Genomic DNA, 11,794 nt, shown 5'->3' on the forward strand with positions numbered 1-11,794 from the left:
GGGTCCGTTTCCGGGCCACCTGGTGGACGTCAGCGGCGCGGGGACCCTTTCCCACAGCTACCAGTATGAGGTGTGTCTGACGGGAGGATCAGGGACCAATGAGTTCAAGTTCCTCAAGCCCATTTTTCCCAATGGTCTGGTTCAAGATACTGAGTGAGACTTCAGCAAAGCTCCAATTTTAAGAATAGGGTTCATTTACAGAATAGTGAAAAAAATATTTGTCTGGCGATGGTTGTTTTCTTTTGGAATCAAGAATCTAGCTGATATAACATTTTGCTTATATATTGATTTTACTTTGTGTTGTTAATCCTTGCATATTCTTCTTTCATCTGCTTCCTTTCTTACTAAGGCAGTCTTACTGCCTCCTTTCCTTTTTCTAATAGGTGAGCAAAAATACTTTTCATTTTGGTTTAATGAAGATTTCTAACAGGCTTGCTTTAGGGAACTCATCTCAAATTCTATATCTAGAGCAATGTAGATAGAGTTGCACACTAGTAATCTTATAATTTACCCTGTATAATACAGTCAGACATTGTTCTTTACAGCATACTTAAAGCAGCTTTGTAGTTAATGAAGTTTGAGGATTGTTAAAAATTTATTTCCTTAAGATGTACCTTCTTTAAGGTACAGTATGCTTTTAAGGACATAGTAGTCAAGTGAAAGTAATATATTTAGTTCACTGTCTGTTTTGACATTGTCAATTAATATTTCAAAATTATATGCATTTACACTGACAATAATGCACACAAAATATAAGCTATAAGTCAAATTACTCTTGGAATTGCCTAGAGTATTTTCATGATGACTGACGAAAAAAATTTAAGTTTAGAGCATTTTGAACAACAGATTTGCCTTTCCATTTTGCATGAAAACTTTTAGTGAAGCATCTGATGTGATGACAATTTAGTTTATAAATTCTGAGATATAAATGTTATCAGCCCAAAGGTCATATTTTAAAGATTTTATTTCTTTATTTATTTGAGAGCGAGAGAGTGGGAGAGGGGCAGAAGGAAAGAGAGAGAAAGAGAATCTCAAGCAAACTCCGGCTTAGCAGGGAGCAGGAGGTGGGGCTCCATCTCAGGACCCTGAGATCATAACTTGAGGGGAAACCAAGTCCTGGGCTCAACAGGTTGAGCCACCGAGGAGTCCCAGCCTAAGCATCATTTTTAAAATTTTTCAGGAAAGCACTTTTTTAAAAAAAAGTAGATTGTGAATGTCAATTACTCAATTACCAGTGGTTAAAACTAGTGAAGTAAGTTAGCATACCTTTTATAAATCTTTCTTAGTCCTTAAATATGGCTTTCCTTATAAATGAGGACTTTATTTCTTTTAAGATTTTATTTATTTATTTGATAGAGATCACAGGTAGGCAGAGAGGCAGGCAGAGAGAGAGGAAGGGAGGCAGGCTCCCTGCTGAGCAGATAGCCCGATGTGGGTTCGATCCCAGGATCCTGGGATCATGACCTGAGCCAAAAGCAGAGCCCTTAACCCACTGAGCCACCCAGGTGCCCCTCCTTATAAATGAGGACTTTAAAAATGTCAAAGTTTTTGTATATCCCACTAGTTTTATTATCTATTTATACTTGCTTTTCAGAGTAGTTTCCTATATATTTTAAAGCTAGAGATCTGTTAGTTGTAATTCTGAATTACTTTTATGTCTAATGCTGATATTCTAAACCAATAGTTTGGTTGAACATAGATTTTTTTTTTAAAGATTTTTTTAAAATTTATTTGACAGAGAGAGATCACAAGTAGGCAGAGAGGCAGGCAGAGAGAGAGAGAGAGAGAGGAGGAAGCAGGCTCCCTGCTGAGCAGAGAGCCCAATGTGGGACTCCATCCCAGGATCCTGAGATCATGACCTGAGCCTAAGGCAGCGGCTTAACCCACTGAGCCACCCAGGTGCCCCGAACATAGATTTTTTAATTTAAACTCATTTTCCTTCTGTTCTTCTAGTATTCAACACTGTGGATAAAAAAAAGTATAAAATCAGTGTAATTGTCATTCTTTTTTTATCTGTAAACTTCTTTACTCTATTTTTTAAAAAGTAATTTCTATGCCCAGCATGAGGCTCTAACTCGGAACCCAAGTACCAACTGAGTCAGCCCGATGACCCTTCTTTACTCTGCTTTAGATTTTTTTTCTTTATTCTTGACGTTCTGGTACTTGCTAGGTCCCAACCTGAGATCTACACAATATATTGATTTTGTTTGTTTGTTTCAGTAACTTTAGGTTATTTTTTTTTAACTCATATTTGGTCAGCTTTCACAACAACTTGTGTTTTTTTTAATTTTTTTTAAATATTTTATTTATTTATTTGAGAGAGAGAGGGGAGAAGGTCAGAGGGAGAAGCAGACTCCCCATGGAGCTGGGAGCCCAATTCAGGACTCAATACAGGGACTCCTGGATCATGACCTGAGCCAAAGGCAGTCGCTGAGCCACCCAGGCGCCCAACAACTTGTTTTTTTATTCACAATTGTTATCTCCTTCTTTTTTGTTTGAGGAAATTAAATGTCATTTACTCAAGTTCTTTCCATATTGTTCTGAATCTCTATTTCTTATGTATACATTCTTTTATCTGTTGAGTCCATTTTTCATCCTGTTAGTCATCCTCATTTGCTTGGTGATATTTTATTGACAACTCATCCTCTTTGGAGGTTTCCCTCATACCAGTACTGGTTTTGGTAGTCTTGTGGAAGAGCGGAAGAAGGAATTTCAGGGTGGGGTTCAGCCCCAGGCTCTACAAGTCTAAGCCTTAATTAAGCTTAGCTCCGCTCTGTCACACACAAGTAGAAGTTTGAGACCAACATCTAATGATGCGTTTGATCAGTGTCCCAGTCTTCCTCAGACGGTCCTGCTCTGCATTTGCTCCATGAGGCAAATTCATAGAGAAGGTCACCCTCTGCCTCTTGTTTGTCCTGTTAATGGCTGAGGCTATAGACAGGGGAGCTAATGGAGACATTTTTTACTTTCTAATCTGCAGAGTAAACAAGCTGGTTCTGAGGAATATTGAGTTGTAACTGAAGTAATTGATACATGGGGATTACCTACAGGAAAAAAATTAAGGTCTTGATTAATAGATATGACAGTGTTGCACATGGTAGTACTGGATGACCAAGAAGATTTGCTGCAAAGCTATCTTGTATTATGCACTGAGCTGGTGCCACACAGAACAAGGTGGTAACCTGGATGGCAATCTGAGTTACAGGACTATTTTGTCAATGATCCAAAGCTTCATGGTACTTGATGTTTAGCATGTGGGCCCACAGCTTTGAAGTATGGAGCACTGAAACATATCTAAGCTTCAAAGTCATAGGCACAACGAGGCACAAACCATTGCTGTTATTAAAGACTAGATGTCACCTCTGTTTGACATGGTCTAGGACCTATCCCAGGTTAACCTGTCATTCACTGAACTTCCACAGATGTCTTCTCAGCTGACAGTTTCTCTGTTCTCTTAATCACTGAGTTGACTCAGCCATCTTCTTCTTTCAATGTTCTGCTCTTGCTCAGTGATATGGAGGATGAACAGGAACCCCTCAGTGGACTGCCATTTTTTTTTTTAGCATTTGGGGGATATCAACATCATTTGGACTTCATTACAGAACTATTAATGTGAGAGGTTTCTGACTGGAATGTCAGAGACTATTGGGTTCAGATTGCTGAAGTCAGTTATCTCCAGCTAACAAGGATTATCTATGAGAAAGAGCTTTGATGAGAAACTCAACTTCTAAAACAATTGATGGTTTATTATTTAAAAAAATCAAAATTGTGTTGTCTAAATATTGTCATTTTAATTGCCTAAATTTTTTAAATCTTTGGGCAAATGGATTTTTTCATGATAAATGTCTTATCTTATTCAAGATTTAATCAGTAATCAAAAACTTTCCAAGAAAACTTTTTAAAAACTTTTAAAGGCCCAGAACTGGAATTCTACTGAAGTTTAAGGGGCGCCTGGGTGCCTCAGTGGGTTAATCCTCTGCCTTCGGCTCAGGTCCTGATCTCAGGGTCCTGGGATTGAGCCCTGCTTTGCACTGAGCTCTCTGCTCAGCAGGGAGTCTGCTTCCCCTTTCTCTCTGCCTGCCTCTTTGCTTGCTTGGGATCTCTCTCTCTCTCTCTATCTCGCTGTGTCAAATAAATAAAATCTTTTTTAAAAAAATTAACACCACAGACTCCTGGGTGGCTCAGTCATTAAGCATCTGCCTTCAGTTCAAGGCATGATCCCAGGGTTCTGAGATCCAGCCCTGCATTGGGCTCCATGCTTGGTGGGAAGCCTGCTTCTCCTTCTCTCACTCGCCCTGCTTGTGTTCCCTCTCTCACTGTGTCTCTCTGTCAAATGAATAAATAAAGTCTTAAAAAAATTAATACCAGTCCTTCACAAATCCAATTATAAAAAGAGGAGCAGGGACCATTTCCCAGTTCATTCTGTGGGGCCCATATTGTCATGATGCTAGAACCAGATAAAGATAATATAAGAAAAGAAAACTAAATAACATATCCCTTATGAATACAGATGCAAAAATTCTCAACAAAATATTAGCAAACTAACTCCAGCAGCATATAAAAAGGATTATACAGGGACACCTGGGTGACTCAGTTGGTTAAGCATCTGCCTTTGGCTAAGGTTATGATCCCAGGGTCCCTGCTCAGCGGGGTGCCTGCTTCTTTCACTGCCTGCTGTTCCCTCAGCTTGTGCTATCTCCCTGTATCTCTCAATCAAATAAATAAAATTTTTTAAAAAAGATTATACCATGACCAGGTAGAATTCATCCCAGAAATTAAAGGTTGGTTTAGAGCAATACACCCTATTACCATCTCAATTTCCACAGAAAAAGCACTTTACAAATCCCAATACCTTTTCATGATAAGAACACTCAATAAACTAGGAAGAATAAGGAATATCCTCAGCCTGATAAAGATAACTATAAAAACCCACAGCTAACTTCATATTGAATGGTGAAAGACTTTGTCCCTAAGATGAAAAACAACCAAGGATGTCTCCTCACTGCTTTATTTAATATTGTACTAAAAATGTAGCCAGGGCAATTAGATGAGAAAAAGAAAATAATTCAAATTGGAAATGAAGAAGTTAAAGTATATTTGTGGATGACAACATCTTACATAAAGAAAATCCTAAGGAGGGTGCCTGGGTGTCTCAGTTGGTTGACATCCAACTCTTGATTTCAGCTCAGGTGGTGATCTCAGGGTCCTGGGATACAGCCCACATAGGGCTCCTGGCTCAGTGGAGACTCTTGCTTCCTCTCTTTCTCTCCCTCCACCCCTCTCCCACCCCTATCCCTGCTTATGCACACTCTCTCTAAATAAATAAATAATCTTCACAAATCAATTATATTTCTATACATTAGCATTGGCAAATGCAAAATTGAAATGAAAACAATTCCATTTATTATAGCATCAAAAATAATAAAATGCTTAGGAAAACAATTAACAAAATAAGTGCAAGACTTTACACTTAGCACAACAAAACAGCACTGAAAAAAAATAAAGAAGACCTAAGTAAATGGGAAGTGTTCATGGATTGGAAGACTCACTATTGCTAAGATGGTGATGCCTCCCAAATTGGTCTACTGGTTCAATGCAATCCTTATCAGAATCCCAGCAGGCTTTTTGCGTTGTTGTTGTTGTTTTACAGAAATTGGTAAATTGACCTTAAAATTCATATGGAAATGCAAGGGACTCTGAAGAGCAAAAACAATCTTGAAAAAGGACTATAGAGTTAGAAGACTCATACTTCCTGAGTTGAAAGATGTATTATAAGTTAGACATTAGATTTTGAACAATTTGATACATTAAACATACAAATACTATTTTTATTTAGTACACACTAAAAGGAATTAACAGAAATTATCTTAGATTCCATCATAAATTTCTCAAGCCAAATTCTCATTATTCAGATTATCTCCTTTCAAAAATTACATTTCAATAAATGTGATTTTAGGGACGCCTGGGTGGCTCAGTTGGTTGAGCGGCTGCCTTTGGCTCAGGTCATGATCCCAGCGTCCTGGAATCGATTCCCGCATAGGGCTCCTTGCTTGGCAGGGAGCCTGCTTCTCCCTCTGCCTCTGCCTGCCACTCTGTCTGCCTGTGCTTGCTCTCGCTTCTCTCTCTATGACAAATAAATAAATAAAATCTTTTAAAAAAATAAAAATAAATGTGATTTTATTTGCTTATTTATTTATTTGAGAGAGAGCATGAGCATGTGACTGTGATGGGGGAAGGGCAGAGGGAGAGAAGAAGGGGGTGGAGAGAATCTTAAGCAGGCTGCACACTCAGCATGGAGCCCAGTGCTGGGCTCAATCTCGGACCCTGAGATCAGGACAGGAGCCAAAATCAAGAGTTGGATGCTTACCAACTGAGCCACCCATGTGCCCCAGTAAATGTGATTTTTAAAAATATCTTCAAGGTTTAGTTTGGAATTTTAACTGATATTAAATTTTTGTTTGCTTTTACTAGTGAGCAGTATTGTTTGCTTTATAGTTATTTCACTCAAATGGCCAGCCTGAAGTACCTAATTTATCTATCTAGTAGAATGTCGCTCTCGCCATCAAGAACGACACGGAGACACGCGTGGAGGCAAACTTCTTTAATGGCTTCTTTTTATCTTCTTCCCCCTCTGGCGCAGCACAGCACGCAGCTCCCGCCGCCCCGCTCGGGTGCCGCCACCGCCGCCGCCGCCGCCGCCGGCCGCGCGCCGCCCCTCGGCGCCCGCCGCCATGGTCCCGGCTGCGGCCCCCTCCGGCCGGCGGGGCGAGGCCTGGCTCCCAGCGGGCCCGCTCTACAAGTACATTCAAGCATATATACACCGGCAGCTTAGCCTGCCTAGCCAATCACCGCAGTGCTCATGCACCTCCCGCGTGAGTGGACCTAAATGAACAGCCAATCATATTCAGCCCCTTACAGCTCTTATAGTAGGCCTCCTGTACTGGCTCCCGACAGTAGAAGATCTCAAAATGTGTAAGAATTTCTAACAAAATCCATAAACCATAATAGTAACCAATTATTAGTGTTAGCTTAATATTTTGAGATAATACTACTGAAGTGTGATTCAAGGAACTAAAAATACTAGTTAAAATCTAATTCCTATTGGGGCGCCTGGGTAGCTCAGTGGGTTAAGCTGCTGCCTTCGGCTCAGGTCATGATCTCGGGGTCTTGCGATCGAGTCCCGCATCGGGCTCTATGCTCAGCAGGGAGCCTGCTTCCCTCTCTCTCTCTCTCTGCCTGCCTCTCTGACTACTTGTGATCTCTCTCTGTCAAATAAATAAATAAAATCTTAAAAAAAAATCTAATTCCTATTTTACCAATTAATCTCTCTCAACAATTAATGTTTAATTCCTTCTACTCTCCTCTTTCACGTTAAGAACAAAACAGCTCTCAAGTCATCATGAAGTTTTAAAAAAAGATTCCCTCACTTTTTTCTAAACAAGTGAGAGTATTCCAAACTTCAGAGTATGGATTTTGTATTTTGAACTTTCGGCCTACTTGTATTCAAATTCCTTTAAAATGATTTTTATCTTTTCTTCAAGGAAATTTAAAGTTCTGTACTCTACCAGGGAGGAATCAAAACTTCTTCTTTCTTTTTGTATATTCAACATGGAAAGAACATTTTAAATGTCGTGTTTCAGCTCTGGTGAAAATTGTGTAAATTGTTGTAATATGAATCCTTCAGAATGAATAATGCAACTCTCCTGACTGGAATAGGCTGGTTTTTCAGGTGATTATCCTTGATATCATTAACTCCTCCTCCATGCAGATAAAACATAATAGATTTTTTTCTAAGTTTAGCAGTTTTGGAGGGGGAATAATTCATGAGGTAAGACTTCCCTCTTAGGTTGTCTTTCTTGCTTTTAACTTTATACCCTAATAACATTTCAAAAGATCTAATACATAGATATCTTTTTCTCCAATAATCAAGACTACAGGGAATTCATAGCATATGTCACTCTTTTTTTTTTTTTTTTGCCAATTAATGATCTCAACAAAACACTACTATTTTCCCTTCTATTTTCTAAGTTTTGTAAGCACCTTTTTTTGCTGGCATCTATTGCTAAAGGAAAACAGACCATTTTAAAGATTCTTATATTAATTGCAAACTTGAACACAAATACATCACCTATGATATCTCTGGAACCAAGACAAGGCTGAAGTTTGGATCTAAATTATCTTAAAAAATCTAAATTATCTAAAAATTATCTAAATTATTGGCTCTGTAGCTCAGGGGTTAGAGCACTGGTCTCATAAAAATTATCTAAATTATCTAAAAAATTATCACTTCCCCAGTTCCACTTATGTGGATAAGAGAATAGATTCTGGAGCCAAACTGTAACAGTGTGAATCATAGCTCTGCCATTTCATATGGTGAGTGATTATGGGCTGGTGATTTAAACTCTCTATGCCTCAATTTCTTCATCTATAAAATGTGGCTAATAAGAGTGTCCACCATGTAGGATTGTTGAGGGATAAAATGAATTAATATGTGTAAATGCTTAAAATAATTAGCATGTAGTTGCACTATGTGTTAATATTATCTAAATTTCATTTGCTTTGGATTGACAAAGAACTGAAAAGAGCTGATATGCAACACTATTTCAATGTCAACATACAGGAATAAGTAAACAAAATATAGCTTGAGTTTTGTTCTGAACACTTTAACTTGAATCTAACTAGAGCTTGGTTATTATATTGTAAACAGTTGCTCCTTGTTTTGTCCAGGATATTTGTTTTCCATTTATATCTAAAATAATATTTTTGCCTTTTTCTTTTATAATTTTAAATTTTCATTTACTAGTCATATATATCATATTCTCCTCTGATTTGCCTTAAATTAAAAGAATTCTAAAGTGTATTAGTGTTACTATTGCCATTGCTAGAACTAGAATCAAAGTAAATTTAATTGCATAGTACTTGGCACATGTCATACTCTCTGAGAATTCTTTGTCTATTTTCAGACATGTTTATGCCTGAAAATATGATCTGGGAATAATCTTATTATAGAAATGGAAACATGATCATTAGAATGGATTAATTTATTTATTCATTTGACATTTTTGAATGAGTACCATAATCTAAGCTCCTTTCAAGAATTTTTTCTAATCCTTTCTGTCACTCTCAGAACTTAAGTATTAACATGCTTTTAAAATAATTCATTCAACATGAATTCTAATTTATTGAGTTAATTAAGTAATTAAATAAAATGGCAAGATATTTATGGAGGGAAAACCCCGTACATGCCAAGATAAATGGTACTCCACTCTGTATACTAATTGTAACCAATAAACTGCTTAAGTGTATCTCAGTTAACTTACTATATCAGGGAACTCACAAGAGCAGCACACTGTGCTGGAATTCTTTTTATAAATAAGTCTCTCCTCTATATGAGCACCCCTTGCTCAAAGATTAAAATGCTTTAAATCAGGGCTTCTTAATTTGGCCCAAATCAGCTGGTGGAAGAATATGGTATTTGGGATACAAAGGAGGAATGTAGTAAGAAGTAAATTAATTATAGAATAGAGATATCTATCTAGCTAAATAGGTTTAAGCTTAAATCCTTTACCATAACAATTTTTTTTTACTTTTTTTTACTCACTTGATTTTGTCTCTATATTATTCTGATAATAGTCAAGTAATGAAGTCCTGTCACCCTCTGAGCTTCAGTTTCCTTATCTGTAAAACCCCTTTCATTTCTTATCCAGGCCTAAGATTCTGACTCTATTACTGTTTGATTTCCTTTTAAATTTAATGTGGGTTCACACTGTGAAAGGACTCAACAAAGCAAGATGCCTCTTCACCTATACCATTTTTACAGCAGCATAGGGACATAGAAACTTTCCTTTGAAAAATAAGGTCTCCCTAAGACCACGTGACACCATACACCCTAACAAACTTTTGCATGATCATAAATTCCCCACATTCTTGGAAATAATCAAGGATTAACTATTATGAATTATAATTTTATAAGAATTTATCTCCCCTGGTTAGATTACATAAAGGGGGAGTAGAGTTCTTTGAAGTTCACTGATTAGAGTGTGGGGAGACCAGGGTATCCTCTTGTTTTGTGCTCACAAATACTCTAGCTCATTCAATATAATATGTAACCTTACAAATTATGCAATTTAATGGGAAAAAAAGTTTGTAAAGTTCTATACACTTTAAAAAATAACTTGCATTTGGACACTTCCAAAATAAGCTTTGACTAGAGAATATTAATTCCTCAATCAAGACGCAGGGTGGCGCTGCAGGCTAAGATTGTGAATAAAGAGCCCTAAAAAGCTCCCGTGTTCCTTTGTTACAAAAAGGAATAAAAAATACACGCGAGAGGCTTTGCCAGCCGTGCTGGGTTACCAGCGAGTTTGGGATGCAATATACTAAATGAATTTAAGATTAAAGGCAACTTTGTGCGGCCTCCACCAAACAAGAAGTCAGAATTTAGTATCTCCAGTCTTCGTGGTTCCTAGGAGGGATTGGATGTAAGCACCGGGTCTCCAACATGGAGACGCTAGAGAGAATTCAACCAAACAGGCAAGTGATGGCCTTTATTTTGATGGTGTTATTGTTTCAGGCTGGCGCTGAGCCTATGCGTTATTCTGTGATGGAAGAAACAGAGAGTGGCTCCTTTGTAGCCCATCTGACCAAGGATCTGGGCCTGGGAATTGGGGAACTGGCTGCCCGGTCGGCCCGGGTGGTGTCTGATGATGACAAGCAGCGCTTGCAGCTGGATCGTCAGACTGGAGATTTGCTTTTGAGGGAGAAACTAGACCGGGAAGAGCTATGTGGCCCTGTTGAACCGTGTGTACTGCATTTCCAAGTGTTCCTAGAAACGCCGGTTCAGTTTTTTGAAGGAGAGTTATCAATCCAGGACGTAAATGACCACTCCCCAGTGTTCCCGACTAGGGAAATGCTCTTGAAAATACTTGAAAACAGCCAGCCAGGTACTCTGTTTCCCTTGAAACCAGCTCAGGATTTGGATGTGGGCAGCAATAGTCTTCAAAAATACACTCTCAGCCCCAATTCTCATTTTCATGTACTAACTCGAAATCATAGTGAGGGGAAGAAATACCCAGATTTGGTGCAGGACAAAGCACTGGATCGCGAGGAGCAGTCTGAGTTCAGCTTAACCCTCATGGCACTGGATGGTGGGTCTCCGCCTAAGTCTGGCACCATGACAGTGCGAATTGTGATCATAGATGTCAATGACAATGCTCCAGAGTTTGTTCACACCCCATATAAGGTGCAGGTCTTGGAAAACAGCCCCCTAGGCTCCCCAGTACTTAGTGTCTCAGCTAGAGATATAGATGCTGGAAACTTCGGAAGTGTTTCATATAGCTTGTTCCAAGCATCAGATGAAATTAAACAAACTTTCTCAATAAATGAAGTCACAGGAGAAATCCGATTGACAAAGAAACTGGATTTTGAACAAATTAAATCTTACCACGTGGAAATTGAGGCTATAGACGGAGGAGGCCTTTCTGGAAAAGGCTCTGTAGTCATAGACGTGGTGGATGTGAACGACAACGCCCCTGAACTTACCATAACTTCACTCACCAACTCCGTCCCAGAAAATGCGCCTGAGACTGTAGTCTCTGTCTTCCGAATTCGGGATCGAGACTCTGGAGACAATGGGAAGATGATTTGCTCTATTCCAGAGGATCTGCCGTTCCTTCTGAAACCGACTTTCAAGAATTTCTACACCCTTGTAACAGAGAGTCCCCTCGACAGAGAGAGCCGGGCCGAATACAACATCACCATCACCGTCACCGACCTGGGGACCCCCAGGCTGAAA

The 11,794-nt window shown here is 38.9% G+C and overlaps 1 protein-coding gene across 1 annotated transcript in view; it reads left to right on the top strand.

The window, feature by feature from the left end:
* Window positions 1-10,320: 10,320 nt before the first annotated feature.
* The window catches only part of LOC132027555 (protocadherin gamma-B5-like), a 14,251-nt gene continuing 12,777 nt past the window's right edge, over window positions 10,321-11,794 (top strand). Inside the window, exon 1 of the mRNA XM_059416358.1 lies at window positions 10,321-11,788. Within this exon, the coding sequence (XP_059272341.1) occupies window positions 10,502-11,788 (1,287 nt within the window). The 5' untranslated portion in view covers window positions 10,321-10,501. The remainder of the gene's footprint in view (window positions 11,789-11,794) is intronic.

This window comes from Mustela nigripes, chromosome 12 (assembly GCF_022355385.1).
Source record: "Mustela nigripes isolate SB6536 chromosome 12, MUSNIG.SB6536, whole genome shotgun sequence".
Classification (NCBI taxonomy): Eukaryota; Metazoa; Chordata; class Mammalia; order Carnivora; family Mustelidae; genus Mustela; species Mustela nigripes.